At 54.9% G+C, this 19,402-nt stretch overlaps 2 protein-coding genes across 6 annotated transcripts in view; both read right to left on the reverse strand.

Annotated features, from left to right (window-relative positions):
- Positions 1-2,161: 2,161 nt before the first annotated feature.
- KCNJ11 (potassium inwardly rectifying channel subfamily J member 11) lies at positions 2,162-5,871 on the reverse strand. The gene has a single exon (XM_047878469.1). The coding sequence runs from the start codon at positions 4,895-4,897 to the stop codon at positions 3,725-3,727; it is 1,173 nt and encodes a 390-aa protein (XP_047734425.1). The 5' UTR covers positions 4,898-5,871; the 3' UTR covers positions 2,162-3,724.
- A 3,611-nt stretch (positions 5,872-9,482) lies between these two features.
- Positions 9,483-19,402, reverse strand: part of ABCC8 (ATP binding cassette subfamily C member 8) — a 77,465-nt gene continuing 67,545 nt past the window's right edge. For all 5 annotated transcript variants that reach the window (XM_047878372.1, XM_047878370.1, XM_047878373.1 and 2 more), the window contains exons 29-39: positions 19,260-19,352; positions 14,959-15,061; positions 14,276-14,389; positions 13,821-13,941; positions 13,536-13,666; positions 12,490-12,568; positions 12,170-12,278; positions 11,644-11,747; positions 10,733-10,866; positions 10,188-10,250; positions 9,483-9,654 (exon numbers count right to left, since the gene is read on the reverse strand). In XM_047878372.1, coding sequence (XP_047734328.1) covers positions 9,517-9,654; positions 10,188-10,250; positions 10,733-10,866; positions 11,644-11,747; positions 12,170-12,278; positions 12,490-12,568; positions 13,536-13,666; positions 13,821-13,941; positions 14,276-14,389; positions 14,959-15,061; positions 19,260-19,352 — 1,189 coding nt within the window. In that variant the 3' untranslated portion in view covers positions 9,483-9,516. The remainder of the gene's footprint in view (positions 9,655-10,187; positions 10,251-10,732; positions 10,867-11,643; positions 11,748-12,169; positions 12,279-12,489; positions 12,569-13,535; positions 13,667-13,820; positions 13,942-14,275; positions 14,390-14,958; positions 15,062-19,259; positions 19,353-19,402) is intronic.

Here is a 19,402-nt window from a genome sequence, read left to right on the forward strand (position 1 = left end):
AGCAACTTCCTCCATGCCTAGAACTTTCCAGCTCTTCCCTGAGCTAAGCTTTAAGGCTAGGGGTCTCTCTTAGAGGGGAAAGCTTCAGACCAGTGGCCCAGATTTTCTAATCAAGTAGGTCTTCTATGTGGCCAGCAGGTGGCGCTAAGCCCCCAGCTCTGCCCATTCTGTCACCAGCCCTTTAAGGTGGAGGGGGTGGAGGAAGGTTACTTTGGTGGGGCTCCAAGAACGGTCCTGCTGAGCAGCTTCTCATTAATGAGTCTGGCCCCTCTCCTGGCCTTAAGGACAGCTAAGCTGAGTCCCAGGAGCCAGGCACTGTCCCCAGAACTCTGGGCTGACTCTGAGTAGGTTTTCATCCCTTCTAAACCACAAACCAAACCAGTCAATGTTGGGGTTCTGTGTGGGTGCAGGCAGCAGGCAGCTTAGAGCTTGGACCATCAGTGGCAGCTTCCTGGCCCCTCAACCCTACCTCTGGAGTAGCCTGGGACAAACTCTCACTGATCCAGTTAAAGCTCACAGCAGGCTTCCAACTGTTGTTCTATACACTATTCATCATTCATTTATTCATTCATTCAGCACTTAGTTCCAGCCACAGTGCTGAATCAGATATAGTCCCTGATCTTAAGAAACCACAAACGTGGGTTTGCCACAAACACAGGGAAAAGTTTGGGTTGCCCACAAACACAGAGGAAGGGAAGGGACTATCTCTTTTCAGAAGAATCAGGGAAGGCTTCAAGGAGGCATCATTTGGCCTTGACCACAGTGACATGAGATACTTTTATGGATTTCAACAGGCAGAGATGAGGCCTAGGCATTCCAGGCAAAGGGAATAACAGAAGCAAAGCTCAGAGGTAGGAAGGTCAATGTTATGTGCAAGGAGGGAATAGTGAGGCTGCCGGGGGATGGGTGGCTGCACAAGGTCCTGGCAAGAGAACAGTAAACTGCAAGGTTGGAAAGCAGAAATGGCTGGCTACAGGGTCTAGCCTGGCCCCAGAAGGTGATGGGGGATTAATGAAAGTGCTTGACGTGGGAGGAAATGACTGCAACCGTTTGACTGGGACCACTCTGAGGGCTGCCTGGCAGATGGACTGCAGGGGGTGAGGTGAGACAAAAAGACCAGGTAATAGGGTCTGCCGTAGCCCCTGTCTGTGTAAAAGTAAGACCAGGCAGAGAACCTCATCACCGAGGGGAAGTGTAATTTCTCCCTTAACATTTGTGTGGTCAGTTGTCTCATCATAGCTAATTTACAGCATAAAACAGTTAACATTTTTTGAGCCCTTGTTATGGATGAGGCACTGAAGCCTTTTACATGTGTCTTTCACTCACTCCCATAACAATTCTATGAGGTATGTACTATTAGCAGTCCCACTTTATAGATAAGGCAACTGAGGCACAGAGAGGTTGAGTTACTTGCTCAAGGCCTTAGAGCCAGAGCCAGGATTGGAACCCAAGTTGGCTTAAGAGCTTACACTCCAATTACTACAGGCATACCTCATTTTATTATGCTTTGCTTTATTGAGTTTTGCAGATATTGCATTTTTCACAAATAGAAGGTTTAAGACTTCAGTGGAGGAAGTTACTGGAGATGTTATGGAATTAGCAAGAGAATTCGAATTAGAAGTAGCGCCCAAAGACGGGACTGAATGACTATAATCGCACGATAAAACTTGCATGGATGGGGATTTGCTTCTTCGGGCTGAATGAAGAAAGCGAATTCTTGAAATCGAATTTACTCCTGGTGAAGATGCTGTGAGGGTTGTTGAAATGACAACAAAGGGTTTACAGTATTACGTAAACTTAGCTGATAGAGCAGCGACTGAGTTTAAGAGGGCTGACTCTGAATTATGAAAGAAGTTCTGTGGGTGAAATGCTATCACACAGCATCGCATGCTACAGAGAAATCGTTCCTAAAGGGAAGAGTCAGTCAGTGCGGCATACTTCACTGTTGTCTTATCAAATTGCCACAGCCACCCCAACCTCCAGCAACCACTGCCCCGATCAGTCAGCAGCCATCAACATCAAGGCAACACCCTCTAGCAAAAAGGTTACGACTCCCTGAAAGCTCAGATGACGGTTAGTACTTTTCAGCCGTAAAATATTTTTTAATTAAGGTATGTACATTGTTTTTTTAGACATAATGCTATTGCACACTTAACAGACTACAGTACAGTGTAAACATAACTTTTATATGCACTAGGAAACCAAAAAATTTATTTGACTCTTTATCGCAATATTTGCTTTATTGTGGTGGTCTGGAACTGAGCCCTCGATTATCTCCGAGGTGCCTGTACACTAATGCATATGATGTCCCCACCTCTTGCCCTGACCATCCAGCCTTCCAGCATATTGCTGGAAGTGGATGCAGGGCCCAGGGCTATAAGCCTGGTAGGTGCTCCGAGATTGAGATGGTCAGACAGGCTGGCAGGGCTGGACTACCTGAGGCAGAAAAGTAAAAGTCTCTCCGAACTGGGTGACAAGGGTCAGCCCCAAGTCCTTTGCCTGGCCTCCTGGCTAGGATCTGTGGCACCTTTGGAATGTGGGCTGGCAGCTGCCAGCCCCTGCCCTCCCTGTCCAGCAGCATGCCTCTCCCTTCCCCGCAAGAGCAGCCCAGAGTGTAGGGAAGTTGTGTTGACAACAGAGAAGGCAGAATCCTGGGCAAGTATATGCAGCACTGCTTCAAGAGTGCCACTTGGGGTCAAGCCCATGAGGACCAAGGGCCTCTTTGCCTCAGGAACCTTGCTCACCGCCACCATCCTGAGCTTTCCAACATCTCCTTTTCCAATCCAAAGACCCTCCACGGCCACCCTCTGGACAGACAGAGTGAGCGATAGCCACCCGTGGGGAGCCAGGACCAGAGCTCAATCTGTATGGTGGGCCCAGGACCCCCTCTCTTCAGCCTCTTTCTGCTTAGCATACCACTGTCTGCCCCAGCCCACCTCAGCCTCCCAGGGCAGGGGCAGAATGGGGGTGGGCAGGAACCGCAGCGCCTCACCATTGAAGCCTTGGTGTCAGGGCAAAGGGTGAGGGCACAGGAGCCCATCTCCTCTTTCCTGAGCCTGAGCAGAGCTCGGCATAGCTGAGTGTCCTCACACCATTTCCTCCCTGCCTGAGTCTGCCCCGGGGAGGGGAGCCCTGTCAGCCTCAGCCTTTCCCCGTCTGTGCATGTTCCACACCTCCAATCCTCCAGCTGGAATGTACTCCTTCATTGACTGCCCTCTCCAGCTGGCAGGGCCCACCCATTAAGCCACCACTTTTTCAGGGAACAAGAGTGGCCAGTCATCTCTTGGGGTCACAGAAACAGAGCAGCAGGTTGCCAACCTGGGGACTGTTCTTCCCCAGCCATCTGTCCAGCTCGTGGTCAATTGATCATGGGGATGCACGACTGTACAGAGACCCAACTTGAGGGTCCAACACTTCCCACAGCTTCCCCAGTCTGGGGAGGAGGGAGAGGGTGGGGGGGGGGGTGAGCCGGTCCTGAGCTGGGGCTGGGAGGAGCAGAGACAAAAATAACCCAGTACAGTCTCCTGTTGAGGCCAGAAATAGCGTAGTGACAAGTGCCTTGTAACGCCAGGGGCTAACGGCAGGAGGGGAGGCTGAGCTGAAGAGGGCCCAGCCTCACACCAGATCCTGGCCCGGCCAAGGGGCCCATACCGTGTCCACTCTACATACCATACTACACTGCCTCTGTGCACACATGCAGTGTGGGGGCCCAAGGGACCATGGCTCAGGACAGGGAATCCGGAGAGATGCTAAATTTGGGTTTGGCCTTGGCCACAGCCACACTGCGCTTGCGCAGAGGGCCGCGGGCCGAGGCGAGGGTCACGGCGTCCAGCAGGGTGCGGTCCTCATCAAGCTGGCGAGCGGTGCAGAGTGGTGTCGGCACTTTGATGGTGTTGCCGAATTTGGAGTAGTCCACGGAGTAGCGGCCGTCCTCTTCCGCCACAATGGGTACAAAGCGCTGGCCCCAGAGGATCTCGTCAGCCAGGTAGGAGGTGCGGGCCTGGGTGGTGATGCCTGTGGTTTCCACCACGCCTTCGAGAATGACAATGATCTCGAGGTCTTGATGGTGATGCAGGTCACTGGGCGCCAGGTCGTAGAGTGGACTGTTGGCATCGATGACATGGTAGATGATGAGAGGAGCCACCAGGAAGATGCTGTTGCCACCCACACCGTTCTCCATGGGGATGTCCACCTGGTGGAGGGGCACCACTTCACCTTCGGGGCTGGTGGTCTTGCGCACCACCTGCATGTGGATGGTGGCGCTGATGATCATGCTTTTGCGGAGGTCCCCCACGCGCAGCATGAAGCAGAGACGGCCATGGCGCACAGCGATGACAGCATGCTTGCTGAAGATGAGGGTCTCGGCCCGCCGGTGGGCCTGGGCAGTCTTCATGAAGATGCAGCCCAGCATGATGGCATTGATCATGAGCCCCACGATGTTCTGCACAATGAGGATCAAGATGGCCAGCGGGCACTCCTCAGTCACCATGCGCCCACCGAAACCAATGGTCACCTGGACCTCAATGGAGAAAAGGAAGGCAGAAGAAAAAGAGTGGATGCTGGTGACACAGGGCACGGCAGCGCCCTCGCCAGGGGCTAGGTCACCGTGAGCGAAGGCGATGAGCCACCAGACCATGGCAAAGAGCAGCCAGCTGCACAGGAAGGACATGGTAAAGATGAGCAGCGTGTGTGGCCACTTGAGGTCCACCAGTGTGGTGAATACGTCCTGCAGGAATCGGCCCTGCTCCCTGATGTTCTTGTGGGCTACGTTGCAATTGCCGTTCTTGGACACGAAGCGGGCCCTCCGCTCCCGGGCGCGGTACCGGGGCTCCGCGGGGTCCTCTGCTAGCCGTGTCAGTACATACTCCTCAGGGATGATGCCTTTCCGGGACAGCATGGCTCCAGCAACCACCAGGGAGAGGCTTCCCCCATGGAGGGCACCCTCCTGACCAAGTCTTAGGCCTCACTGCGGGGTTTCCTCCCTGGGCACCCTTCCACCTGGGGACCACCCTTAGTCTGTGCTGGTGTCACTTCTGAGATGCCTCCCCAACCAGACTCATCCTCACTTCCATCTGGCAACCCTGCTTCTTTAAACCAGCCTCACACCTCAGCGCCCCCTGCCCATTGCCTAGTAAGCCCCCTACCCGGCCTGTTCCCCACCTTGTCCTGGATCTCAGCTCAACTCTCTTCCACCGCTGACCACCCTGGGCTCCCCCTAAGACTCCTTCTCCTCACCCAGCCTTCCTTCTCAACCCACCTCCTCTGTCTTGGAACTTAACACCTCCGGATCTTACCAACTCACCAGACCTCACACAACCCCCACCGTTTCTCTTGCCTTACCCATTTCTGCTCCCGGCCCCCTTCGAAGCTCCAGTTTCATATTCTGACGACCCCCAGTCCGGCCTCCACGTATGCTCCCCTTTCTACCTCACCTTCCGTTGCCCTCCCCCCCCCCCCCACCCCCCCTCGCGGCTGTTCGGGATCTCCCTCCAAGCGCTTGTCCTTTCCGTCTCCTTGGGATCCCGCGCCCTCCGGAGTCACTACCCCACTGGACTCCACTCCAGATCCCCTCGCCCCCAGCGCAACCTGGCACAGCTCACTCAGAGTCGCGGCCTCTCCGCTCCCCGCCGGCCCCACGCAAGCCCGCGCCGCGCCCCCGCCCGGCGCTCTGCTCCGTCCAGCCCCGCCCGCTCGTCGCCGCAGCACCTGCTCCTGCTCCTCAAGCCGCAGCCGTCGCCTCTCCGCCCCTCCGGCCGCCCAGGCGTCCCGGCGGGTGGTCCTCTCGTCCGTCTGTCCGTGTGTCTGTTGGTCCACTGAGACCGACCTGTGCTAGGTGGGGGCAGAAGATTGAGGGCTGGGGAGCCGGAGGAGTGGAGTGGGGACCCGGGGCCGCCAGGGGGAGCCCGACCTATTCCTGAGCTGGAGGAGGGGCGGGCACAGGATCAAGCCCCGCCCCTCGCCGTTCACACCCCCGCCACGCCCCGCCTTCCTGTTCCAGATTCACAGTCTAGTTTTGGGGGTTTGCCCAATCAGATGGATCAAAAGAGATTCTTCCTGACCAAGCGGGGACACAGAGGGGAGTCGCGACCCGCCTTTCAGTCTGAGGACTGCAGCCCCTAAACGCCTTGACTTTCCTCTTCCAATTTTCCCATTCTTAGTTGGGCCAATACCCACCCCTCCTGCAGGATTGGGCTTTGCGGATTCCCAGGGAAAGAAGGCACTGAGGGGCTGCGTCACCAGCCTGGTGACCGGGAGATATTAGGTGGCCCGAGGATTTCTCTACTGACTGCTTCTTCTCTTTGGGGATGCTCTTAATCTTTTCTAAGTCATGGATCCTTTGAGAATTTGATGAAAGCCACGGACTCCCTCCCCAGAAAATAATGCACCTTACTAGTAGGTGTAGGAGCGCAGTTTCACCTCCACTTCAGGGGATGCTGGGTGCTGCAGCCCAGAAGCCTGGGTGGTTGCCTCTTCTTAATTATCCCACAACTACACCCCTGTATTTTTTAATGTTTATTTATTTATTTTGAGAGGGCGTGCAAGCAGGGAAGGGGCAGAGAAAGAGGAAGAGAGAGAACTTCAAGCAGGCTCCATGCTGTCAGCGCAGAGCCCTACATGGGGCTCAATATCACCAACTGTGAGATCATGACCTGAGCTGAAATCAAGAGTCGGATGCTTAACTGGCTGAGCCAGCCAGACACCCCACTAAACCCCTGTATTTTAAAGAGAGTTTGAGCTATCAACACTTGCTTTACACCTGCTTACACCTGCAGCCTCGTTTCTTATACCTTAGGTAGTGGGAGGAACCTGGGTCTGAGGGGCTGTATTCGGGAACTGGGGGATTCAAGCTCTTGACCTGAACACGAGTGGTGCTTCTACTGCAGGCATCAGCTTCGGATTGCCCTGTGGCTTGGGCTTCATGTGGGGAACCCCAGTTCTCAGCTGGGACAGAAAGACTTCCAGGTCTGTTGGGGACAGTAATGGCCCTGTCCCCTCTCTGGGGCTCAGATCTTTATGGAACCCTGACCCATGTGTGTCCAGTTGTTGGAGTGGGGGCTTGAGGCAGGGATGGAAAGATGGGGACAGTGGGGATATGGGCCACAGTGGGGCAGATTGTAATTTTCATAATGAGTTTTCCTTTTTCTCTCATACTCACCTGCAGGCAGAGTGAACACTGCTACTCAGGGTAAGTGTGAGCTTGGGCTATATTAACAGAGATGCAGTGCTTAGGGTGGGGAGGGGAGAACAGGATGATCAGAGTGGGGAGCTCAATGAGACAGGGTTACACAGGAAACCAGCCACTCAGCCACCAGAAAAGGAGCCATGGAGCACCTCCTAGGGAGTTTGGGCACTATTGCAGAAACTCCAGGGGTTCAATGATAGTAGTTCTGTGTGGTCTAAAGTATAGAACCAGTATAGACACTGAGTGGAACAGGGGCAGGCTGTGATGTCACATATGGAAAAGTCAGTTCTAATAACCAGAGATGACCCATGTCTTTGGAGTATCCAAGTCAAAGTTGGCAGACCATCAAGGATACTATGGAGGGGTTTGGGCCAGAATGGCCTTGGGCATCCTGCGAGACTCCAGTGTGGGCCTTACCCCACCCCTGCTACCTCCCTTCAATCCCTTGGGGTGTGGTGGGTGCAAGGTGAGGCCAGGGATGGAAATCTCCCTCCTCAGGCTCTGCTCTTGGGAGGCCCTTCAGTGGAGGGAGCTGCTAGGCCCCCAGAGACATCCTAGAGCTAGAAAGGCAAAGCCCTGCTTCATAGTATGGCCCTAAGGCCTCAGCTATTATCTGCTCCACCCTTTCCAGGAAGGTGAGCTGCTTACCCAAAGAGCTCAGACTCTTGCCCTGCTCCACCCTGCACCTCCTCATACACATCTCCTCCAAATACTACACTTGTCAGGTTCCTTTTTCACTCAAAACCCTTCTCTACTTCCCTTGTGTTCATAGGCTTATTCCAGACTCTTTTTCCTGGCATTTAAGGCTCTCTTGATATTATGCTCCCTCCCCCTGCCCTATGGGTCGTTTCCTCTAACTCTGCCAGTCCAAGTCCCACCCCTCTCACGCCCAACTCAAACCTTGCCTCCCCTAGGCAGTCTGCTAAGCCTTACAGAGCTCTCACTTCCTGATTCCCTCTGGCTCCTGGAATATCCAAAAGGTCTGTATTGGGCCTCTTTCCAGTGACTGGTGGGTTTCCCTTACATTGCTCTGACGCCCTTGCAACCAAGAGGGACACAGGCCCAAGACTCCTGGGTCTACACCCAGAGTCTGGTATAGACAGTACTGAAGGCAACATGTAAATGATAATAATATGATATGTAAATGAGGACCTGCCATTTCTTGACTGAGGGCAGGTATGTACTCCTGTTTCATGATGCTGATAGAAGCAAAGGATATCTGTTGTTTTGGTCTCCCCAGTGTCTGGGCCTCAGCATCTCTGGCCAACACCTGGCCGACTTGTGTGGTATATGCACTGTGATTCCCTCTGAAGGACCACCCTTCTCCCATTCTGAATGCCTCTATATGGGGGACACAGATGGGGTCATGTGATCCAAGCATAGCCAGTCAGTGTATCCTAGCCCTCGGGCCACAGTGTTTGGGTGGAGGTGGGGGTATGACCTAAGTTGGTCCATTGAGATTTGCTCCCAAGATTTTTGCTGGAACTATTGGGAAAAAGCATTTCTCCTTCAGAGGGATAGGGTCTATGCTGGAGGTGCTAGTGGCCATTTGTCATCAGGGAGGGAGAGGAAGATGGAACCCAGAAATGGAGACACATCCCTGATGTCAAACACGTGGATCCAGCCATGCTTGAAGTAGTACACTTCCTGGCCTTCTCCGTCATTTAGGGAAATACATTCCAGTTTTTGGTTAAGCCACTTTGAGTTGGATTCCTGTCATCTGTATTGGAAATAGTACCAATTCAGGGTACCCCACAATTTTAATCCAAGAAATAAAGTGAGAAAGAAGGGGACCACTTAGTCTGATGAGATAATCACAAAAATGCTATAACTGTTGTCATGGACTGAATTGTGTCCCATCCCCTAAATCCATTTGTTAATGCCCTAAATTCATATGTTGAAGCCCCCCAGTGTGACAGTATTTGGATATAGGACCTGTGCAGAGGTAACTAAGTCCTCAGGAGAAAGCAAACTTATGACACCTTGATCTTGGACTTCCAGGCTCCAGAACTGTCAGAAAAAACTCTGCTGTTTAAGTCTCCTAGTCTGCTATTTTGTTATGGCAACCTGAGCAGACTAATACAACCTTCTTTTCACAGATAAGGAAATACACTTTTGCCTACACTAACACAGCTTCAGGTCTGCCTGATGCCAGGCAGGCTGGCTCCACTGGACCCCAGACTGGTCCAGACTCCTGGTTCCTGCCCATCAGACTCAAGGCCTCCGGTAGGAAATAACCAATCTCTTTATTTACAAGTGATTGTACAGTGAGAAAGCCCAGGCAGGAGGCAGGGGCAGGGCGGGGTATGGGCCAGCACTTGGGCTCCAGCAGGTCACTTGTCTGCACGGACAAACGAGGCGAAGACGCTGTCCTTCTGGCTGAGCAGCTTCTCTGGCTCGTCGAACTCAAGGATGGCGCCACGTTTCAGGACAATCACCAAGTCTGCGCTCAGGATGGTGTGCACACGGTGCTGGGTGGGGCAGGAGGGGGCCAGTCAGGGTTGGGGGGGGCAAAGAAGGGGCAGCTGGGGGTATCCCTCCTGCAGTTTGGAGGAGGAGGCCTGTGGATGGAATGTCCCATCTCTGTGGCCACTGCCTTTTCCTGGGGTGGCTGTGACTCCAAGCCCTCTGTCCACTAATGATACCCCCCTTCCCTTACCAAATCTCAGCTCTGCCCTCACCTCTAGGCTTCAAGACTCAGGATTGCCCCACACCCCAACCTCCACTTCCTATGGAGCAGTAACCCTAGCCTAGCTCACGGGGCCTTGGGACCTGGAGAAAGAGAGAGGATCTGAAGAAGTGCAGGTGCAAATCCTCCCACACTCCACATCCTACAATGCGGTTTCCCCACAAGCCCTCCAGACTCTTTGCTCTGCATTACTCCAGGGTCCTCTCTTGATTACCAGGCCCGGGGGTGAGCCCAGTGGCTGTCCTCTGATGGCAGCCTCAAGAGGCCAGTCTTCTCTCTGGGTGTTTCCCAAAACCCCAACAAGGGGCCCCTTACCGCGATGGTGACCACAGTGCGGTCTGCGAAGGCCGTCATCACCACCTTCTGGAGGATGTTTTCCTGCCAGGCGGGAGCGACAGCTGTTGGCTCATCTGCCTAGTGGATGGGGTCTGGCCTGGCTTTGGGGATGTGGGGCCCAGGTTTATGGTCCAGCTCCCATGTGATCCCAGTAGCCCACCACTCCCTCTGTCTGGTCCTTGTCTCCCAAGACCAACCAAGTTCTAGCATGCAGGAGCTGGGCTCAACCTGTTGGGGGCTCAGCTCTGTGCACGTATGTGTGCTGTATGTCTGGCTGTGCTGTGTGGCGGGTGATGAGTGTGAAGTCTCTGTGGGTCTGTGTGCAGCTTGTGTGTATGGACAATATAAACATGTCCTAAGACTGACTAGAATCAGGGTCCCCCAGTCCTTTGCCTTTTCTGCCACAAATGGCCCTTGATGTTAAAGACAACTTGAGCTTCAGGACCACTTCTTGCAAATTTCACCCTAACACCCCATGAAAACTGTCTCCAAGACCCCACCCCATTTATGTGCTCAGGACTGACCGTGGCCATGTCAATGGAAGCCGTGGCTTCGTCCATGATGAAGATGCTGGTCTTTCGCACGAAGGCCCGAGCCAGGCAGAACAGTTGCCTCTGACCCTGGCTGAAATTCTCCCCACCTTCAGTGATGATGGCATCTGAAAACAGCACCGGGTGAGGGAGGAGGAGCAGGGCTGAGTTAATCTCGCATTGGGAGTTTAGTAGATGGCACAGCTTGGGGAATGCTGGAAAATGTATGTCCGGGGCAGATATGCAGGCATATGTCATGAGGACAGGTGTGCCCAGGGTTGCTGCGCCTTATCCAATGACACAGATGCTCTCTGTGTGGATTTTCAAAGAGAAGAGCGCCCTCTGCAGGTTTGCACTGCTGTGGCCCCAGGCAGTTCCAGGAGGGGGCTTGTGCACTGAGTGTGTATGTGCCGCATGTGTGTGGGCATTGGTGGGGTGATTCTCTGAAGCCAAGGCTTGGCCAGCCCCCACTGCCCCAGGGGTTGTAGCGAATACACCGAGGCTCTGCTGACATCTGGGGTGGGGGAGGGTCTTCCCTGCAGCCTTGAAGAGGGACCTGTACCTGTGATTTCCCAGTCTGTCCTCTCCTTCCTTGGGGCAGAACTGGGCAGGCAGGTGGACGGGGCGGGCAGGGCTGAATGCACTGCCATGATACGATGAACTTGCAAGCTGTGTCTCACAGCTGTCCCCCTTGGGCCCTGCGGGAGGAGCTAGCCCTTGAATTGACCAGTCGTGTGGCCTGGGACAACTCACTTGACCTCTCTGAGCTCCCATAAGGTAAAAGGTAAAACTAAACAGTTTCTAAACTAAACTCTGGGCAAACCAAAAACATGGGTGTGAGTTTTGCCTCCTAGCCCATCCAGACGTCCTTGTGTGCCTCCGGCTGCTCCAGCATGAATACTTACCCAGGCCTCCCGGCAGCGCCTTCACCACCAGCTTCAGCTGGGCTATCTCCAGGGCCTCCCACAGCGTGCTGTCAGAGCACTTCTTCTCCGGGTCCAGGTTAAATCTGGAGGGTGACACAGAAAGTCCCCTTAGGGAAGGGAGCAGGGGCCTGGCTCCGTCCCTGGGGACTGGCAGAGAGTGAGGCTGGTGAAGGGAACAGGGAGCCAGAACCGATCGCCTCGGGGGCCTGGCTGGCAGGGGGCAGCCAGCTGGTGAGTGGGTGGAGGAAAGTATTCCCAGCCTGATGGTTAGGCTACCCCCTCCAGTGCCTGCCTAGGCCTAACGGGGAAAAAGAACGGCATGGGGGTAAAACTGTGAGGGACCAGGTCAGCCATAGTGCCCAGAGCCTGAGCAGGGCTTCCTGCCCAGGATGATGGGTACCCAGCCGGGCGCTCCTGGCCTTACCCACCCCCCTCCTCTCTATGCTCCAGATCCGAGGTGTGGGGCCTGGGCCCGGGGTGGGCTTGGTGGAGTGGTGGGGCTCACCGGATGGTGCCACTGAAGAGGACGGGGTCCTGCAGGATGATCGAGAGGCGTGAGCGCAGGGTGTGCAGCGGCAGTTTGGCGATGTCGATGCCGTCGATGATGATACGCCCTGTGTGGGGACAGTGTCTCAGGTGGGGCACCAGGGAGTGAGGGAGCTGGCGGTGCTGGGGGCAGGGTCAGCCTGGGATATGGGTCCCATGGAGGATGCGGGGTGGGGGGGGCAGTGATTGCTGGGCCTCCTATGAATCTGACCACACACCAGGACTGAGGTCCCATCTGGCGGCTGTGGGTACACATGGGGTGCCTGTCATACAACTCACCTTCGAACATGTCCACCATGCGGAAGAAGGCAAGAGAGAAGGAGGACTTCCCGCTGCCTGTGCGGCCACAGATCCCAATCTGGAGAGAGGGGAGGTACACTGTGAGTAGCTGTGGGGTACGCAGGCATTGGAGGTCACAGCATCTCTTTTGTCCTGGCTTTCTGACCAGTTTCTTTTTTGGCCGGGCCTGGGCCGAAGTTTGGGCTTGCTTCCTGCAGTCTAGAGAGGTCTAGAGGGGCCTCCCACAGGGACCATTTTCCTGGGCTTGGGCGTAGGTCTTGCTGTGCCTGGTATGCGGCTGCAGGGGAAATGCCGGGGGGCGCTGGTACATACTCTGTGTGCATGGGTATGGTAGGAGGGCATGGGGCGTCTGAGTGTGGTGTGCAGGGATGTATCTGGGTGCCCCACCTTAAACTGCAGTCATCTCTGACCCACTTGCTTCCTGGCCCATGGGTACCCACAGAAGTGACAATAAGGGATGAGTACAAAGACAGAGATGGTGACAGAGAAGGATGTGAGAGGCAGGGACAGATGGGAGGAGCCAGAGGCAGGGACAGAGGTACACCTAAAGGTCCTAGATAATGAGACGGACAGTCACAGCCAAAGACAGAGAGACAGAGACAAAGAGACAGAAGGCGAGGGGCAGCGTCAGAGCAGAGGGGAAGCGAGGAGGGAATCAGAGAGTTGGGTCAGAGGGCCAGGCAGGGGCTCCCTCCCCAGGACAAGTGCAGCCTCCCTCTCTGCCCCTATGACCTGCTCTGAAACTCAGGGGGCAGTGCCCTGGTAGATCCCCCGACCATTTGCAGGGGGGCTGACAAAAGCCCTTTAAGCCAGGGGAGTCTGGCGTGTCCATCTCCTTAGTGGGTGAGTGAGGGCAGCAGAAGAAGGAAGAGGGGGTGGGGGAAAGGTGGCCTGAGCCTTGTCAGTGTGAGGAGCCCAGGCTGGAGACTGGGGCGTCTGACTATGTGTGAACCCTGGAAGGCCCCGGGGGGCCATGAGGTGACTCTGTGAGGCCGTCCAGCCCTATGTCCTGCCAGCCCACTGACCTTCTGTCCTGGGGAGATGAGGGCGTTGACGTGCTTCAGCACTGGCTTCAGGGAGCTGTCATAGCGCACACTCAGGTTCTGGATCTGGATCTTCCCTTGGTCTGGCCAGTTCTTCGGGATCAGCGAGGGTGCTGAGGGCCAGGCCGGGGGTCAGGCAGCACATGGGAGCCGCAGCTGGTATCCAGGAGGGCCAGCCTACCCCAGCCTCGCTTGTGGCCGCCTCAAGCCGGACATGCCCCTCCTCCGGGCCTCTCCCCTGGCATGCCCTCTCCTCTGGCCCCTCACCTAACAGTCCCTCGTAGCTCTCCGCTTCGGTTTTCAGCAGCCCGTGGATGCGTTTCACAGCTCCCAGCTGGATCTCCATGTCTGCTAGGTTCCTCACCATCCAGTTGAGGTAGTTGGAGACCTGTGGGGAGTCAGTGGTCACTCGGTGCAACCCTGGCCACCGGGATGCCTTGTCTTACAGCTGAGGGGCCAAAGGTCCTCGATGCCTTCTGCTGACTGTTCAGGGTGGGCCCTCCCTGGAGGCACCGGAGGGTTATAATGAATGTGGATCCTTACCCACCACCTGTCTGGGGCCCCAGTCCTGGGTTAGCCCTCCTGCCCACGTGGTCCGTCCTGTATTGGACTCACGGTAGCTTGGGGTAAGGCCTGAAGGGTGTCTGAGTTGGGGAAGGTGCCTGAGATTCCCCAACTGCTGGTATCTGAGCCCTCCCCTGCCCTAGTCTGCTGCCACTCACCATTAGGGCATAGGTAAGGCCCAGGCCCACCAGGCCAGCAGAGAGGTCCCTGTGCAGGGAGTTGGAGATGGAGGTCACGGCTGCGATGAGGACCACACATGCACCAATGTACTCCTGTGGAGGGAGGGGAGCCGGCCTGGGCCCTCAGGGGTTGAAGCCACAGCCACAGTGTCCCCCCACCCACCTCACTCCCTTCAGGGCAGAGGGCGGCTCACCCTCTGCACGTCACCTGATGACACCTGCACGTCATCAGACACCCAGGAGGCCTTGAAGGCTGGAGCCCCAGGAGACAACGTGTGCACACAGCTTACACTGCTCCCCCTACCCATCTGCACATGCCTGAACACGCACGCCCCACCAGCTGGCCCACACAGGTCATATGAGCCACTTCAGACACACACTCATCACAGTTCAACACACAACTGTTCTGGCTACTGGCACACACCCCAGGTACACAAGCCCCCAGGCAGTGACGGGGAAGAGGAGGCTCCGGTCAGACACCAGGAGGGTTGCCGGGGCTGGGAGAAGCAGGAGGGCTCGGTGCCCACCCTGTATGCACACACAAACTGGTATTCCATCCTCTTTTCCTGCCCTCTGGTCCATGTTTGGCCCTTGCTCTGGCTCCACCGCCCTATCAGAAGCCCCTTTCCCAGGGCCCGGGGTGGGAGGGGGGTGGCACTTGCCATGCGGACTTCTAGCCATCTGTTGGCAGCGGTGAGGAAGAGGGAGGCAATGTTGTTGGAGTCTGTGTATTCAAGGAGCTTCTGCTGGAACCTAGCCTCATACCTGGAGGGAGGATGAGGAGGGTCTGAGGGTCCACATGGCCCCCAGGCCTCTCCTCACTTACAGAGAAGCAGCCGGGAGACATGTCATATCTAACCTTATGTATGCCATTCCTCTCTGGACTGCCCTTCCAGCTCCTTGCTACCTCCTGCCTCCTTCGAACTCCTGTTCTCACCCCAAAACCTGTTCTCTCCAGGGCATCCCCTTTACAGTAAAGGGCACCTCTGCCCATCTAGATGTTCAGGCCAGAAATGAAGGAATTGCCTGGATTCACATCCAATCCCTCCACAAGATGTCTTATTTCTACCTCCAAAATCGCCCTTGCCTCTGCTTGCCCCTCTCCCTGCCTGTTTCCCCATAGGTCTGCCTGCTGTTTCCCCACAGGCTACTCTGTACACAGCAGCCAGCATCATCTTTGTAAATTATACATTGTGTCCCATCTCTCCCCTGCTTAGAATATCAATGGCTTTGAGGCTAAAGAACCACCTCCTTGCCAGGAGCCTGTTTGAGCTGGCTCCTGCCAACCTAGCAACCTTCCATGCCACAAATTCCCTTGCTCACTGCATTGCAGCCACAGAAATTACAATAAAGTAACTTATTACTTTTCCTTTTTTGGTTTTGTGATAATGCCGAGGTCTTCCCCACCCCAGGGCCTTTGTACATGCTCTTCCCTCTGCCCAGAATGCTTTCTCCTCTGCTCTTCACAAAGCTGACTCCTCTCAGCATTCAGGCTTTACCTTAAGTGGCACCTCCTCTGGGTGGCCTTTCCTGACCTATTGTTCTCCATCTCTGCAGCCTGTTTGTTTCATAATCTTTGCTCATATATTCATTTCTCTAGTCGCTTATCTCCCTCATGAGACTAAACTCCATGAGACTGGAGCCCATGGCTGTTGTGTTCACCAGTGCATCCCCAGCACCTGTCACTGTCAATAAATACTTGTTGAATGAATGCATGGAACCTTCCCTGACCCTCTAAGGTAAATGGGATCTCTCTGTACAAGGAACTCTGGAGGCTTCTTCCCTGCCTTTGCACCCTCATCAATTTCTCCTTGCATTACTTCAAATAGACCTGCTTCTTCTCTCTGACCAGCCTGGACTCCTGATCTCACTCTTCTTGACCGCCCCCTCACACTTGGCTAGCCTGGCCAGGCCCAGAGGAGGGAGCGGAGCACTTGTTTAATGATGAGCCAAGGAAGGAATGGAAGCCGTCTTAGCACTGGTTTCAAGGAAACAACTGAGGAGACTCAGAGGGACTCAAAACAAGTCTTACTGGGCATTTGCTTTTCACTCCTGGAAGGTGTTTGTTCTGCTTTGATTATTTCTGGGTAGAGGGGCCGTGCCTGAACTGTGTGTCTGAGGAGAGCAAAGCGAGTCTCTGAGGTGTGAGAGAGCGTGTGATTGCACAGCCACGGTGGCCGTGTGGGGGTGGGTGATGCGGCTGAGGCAAATGTGTGACCCCACGTCTGACGGGTGTGACTGAGTGCGCACCGAGGGTGTCTGTGTGTGTGCATGCGCGCGTGTGCATGTGAGACGGGAGAGCCTGAGGGGTGGGTGTGCGTGAGGGTGTGTGGGAGATGCAGCTTGTGGGACAGGTGTGTGGCGGTGTGAGGAATGTGGAAGGAGGTCCAGCTCAGGGCCACGCACACCCACGTTGGCTTCTGAGCGTTCTTACCCACTAGCTGGGTGTCAGGACCGAGGTTCAGTTTCCTCATGAGTAAAACGCGGACAGTAATGGTTCCTGCCTAGACTGAAACAACGTCTGAGCCCAACACTGAGTCCAGGGTTGGGAACTCTTGAAGCTTTTTTGGGGGAAAAAGCAAACTTTTTTCTCCTAGAGAAACCAGAAGGTCCAACAGGCCTGGGTTCCAAGCCTGGCACTGGTTCTCAACCATGTGTGTGGCCTCAGGTGGGTTACTCAGCCTCATCTGTTGAACGTGGCTGCTCGTATCCATGTCCTGGGGCTCTGGAGAGGATGAAATGCAATAATCCACACACAGCACTTAGCACAGTGCCTGGCGTGTGCTGAGCGCACAATCAATAAATGCTAGTTAGCGCTCAACAGGGCAGGCTGCTGGGCAAAAGCCAATGAATTGACCACATCCAGGGATGACTACAAAGCCCTTCATTCAAATGTAAAACTCACCCGCTGTGTCAGTGGAGGGTGTGGGGGGCTTCACTGGGCAGTAGTTCCTCTGCCGGAGGGTAGGCTGGGTCTGAAGCTGGTTGCTGGATCCACTCAGATCCTACTGAGGGGGTCTGGCCTCTTGAGGAAAGCCACAATCTATCTGCCCGTGGCCCAGCCCAAAGGCCTCCAGGACACCATGTGTAAGGGGAACGTTGCTAAGACTGAGAAGAGGCCAGGTCCAGGGGTGTTGAGGGCCTTGGAAGTCAAGGGAACTGGGGAGATGCAAGCTAGAGACAGGAAGGGGGCTCAGAGGAGACCTTAGAGTCATGCCAGGTTTCAAGGGGCTTCTTTGTGGAAGACGTCACAGGCTTGTAAAGGGGCACAGGATGTCCAGGAAGCAGAGCCAAGGCCAGGGCAGAGCTCTGCTTTGCTTTCCTTTACTCAGACAAGACCCCGCAGATGACCTGTCACTGGCCCCAGATGCCCCAGGGAGTGAGGGGGGTGGGGCTGCAGTGCTGTACCCAGGGCCTAGACATGTCTCCTAGGGCTTTGGGGCTTAGAGGGAGGAGATACAAGCCACTCTGATCCTCTTGGCTGGTCCTTGAGCCCTAGGGTTACTCCTGGACATGGGACTTGGTGTTGCATGGTTATTGTCACACCCTGCACAGCTGTGCCATCCTAAAAATAACCTGGAATCGCTCTCCAGGTGAGGCTGAGAGACCAGAGTCCAACTCTCTGAGTTAGGGGTCTTTGGCCTGTCTGCCTGGAGGAGAGATGCCCTAATACATCAGGCAGAGGCTGGAGCAGGGAGCAATAGCCCCCTCCCCTCCCCAGGCAGCCTCAGACACTCCTGTCCAGCCCAACACCATGATTGGGGATGTAGAGGAGGGGCACTGAAGTTTTGGGGGGAATTCCTCCAGCTTGGTGAACTTTTATCTACCCTTTGATGCTAGCTCCAATGACTTCTCCTCTATGAAGCCTTCCATGACTGCCTCCCTTCTCTGTCCCCACAGCCTGTGTTCCCCTTTCTTTCACAGTACCTGCCACATGGGTTTCTCCTGGTCTGAACTTTGTAAAACAGCCTGTACCGTGTTTAAAAAACCACTGTGGGGGCGCCTGGGTGGTTCAGTTGGTGAAGCATCTGACTCCGGCTTAGGTCACGGTCTCGCGGTTCGTGAGTTCGAGCCCTGCATCAGGATCTGTGCTGGCAGCTCAGAGCCTGGAGCCTGCTTCGGATTCTGAGTCCCCCTCTCTCTACCCCTCCACCACTTGTGCTCTCTCTCTCTCTCAAAAATAAATAAACATTTTTTAAAAAAGCCATTGTGATTTGTGAATACCAACATACTCCTCATGGGTGCCAGGAAATTCTAGGTCATCCAGTATACAGATCTTGATACTTGTGGGCAAGGTAATGGTGGTCAAAATGCATCTAAATTTAATTGTTTATATTGATAATCCTGGATTGTAAATGCCTTCAGGGCAGGGACTCATCTGACTCATCTCTGTCTTTTTAGTGCCTGGCATGGGTTTTAGCTCAGTAAATGTTTATTGAATGAATGAGTAGGTTCAAATGTGGGCTTCATGGGACCTCACACAGAGTGGTTACATAACATCTCTGAACCTCAATATCCTTATCAGGGAAATGGGAATAATCATGCTAACTGCCTTGGATTGCAGGGCAGAATGAATGAGATTGGCATGTAAAGTATTCGGCATAGTGTTTGAGTCACTGAAGGTTCTCAAAAGACGGCCTCAGGGCCGGCCCACATGATGTAAAAATCTTTAATAGCATTGCTATGCGAGGATATGTCCCAGCCTTGTTTCTTTTCATACCCTGCCTTAGTTCACAGAGGCTCTGGACTTGGCTGCAGGGCTGAGATTTTCCTCTCTGGATCATACAGTGGAGCCTACTGGACCTAACCCCTCTGGTGGACGTCATCTGGGCCTTGGGGCCTGAGGAGGGCTTGGGAGACATGTGTCCTGGGCCTTCCTAGGCCAAGCCCTGAGAACTAAATCGCAGGACCTGCGGCCCTGGCCCCACCCACCCCCACCCCCACCTCGGGGTACATCTGGTACCTGAAGGCCCGGATGGTGGTGAGGCCTTCCACAGTTTCAGCGAAGTGGGACAGCAGGGGGAGCTGGGTGGTGTCATCTAGTTGCTGCAGGTCCCTGTGCAGGGGAGAGGAGCAGAACGGTTAAGAGGGCAGGCTCCCGGCTCA

Source organism: Prionailurus viverrinus, chromosome D1, assembly GCF_022837055.1.
Source record: "Prionailurus viverrinus isolate Anna chromosome D1, UM_Priviv_1.0, whole genome shotgun sequence".
Classification (NCBI taxonomy): Eukaryota; Metazoa; Chordata; class Mammalia; order Carnivora; family Felidae; genus Prionailurus; species Prionailurus viverrinus.

Coding starts and splice junctions, on each gene's coding strand:
- KCNJ11 (XM_047878469.1), bottom strand. CDS start 4,897: ATGCTGTCCCGGAAAGGCATCATCCCTGAGGAGTATGTACTGACACGG.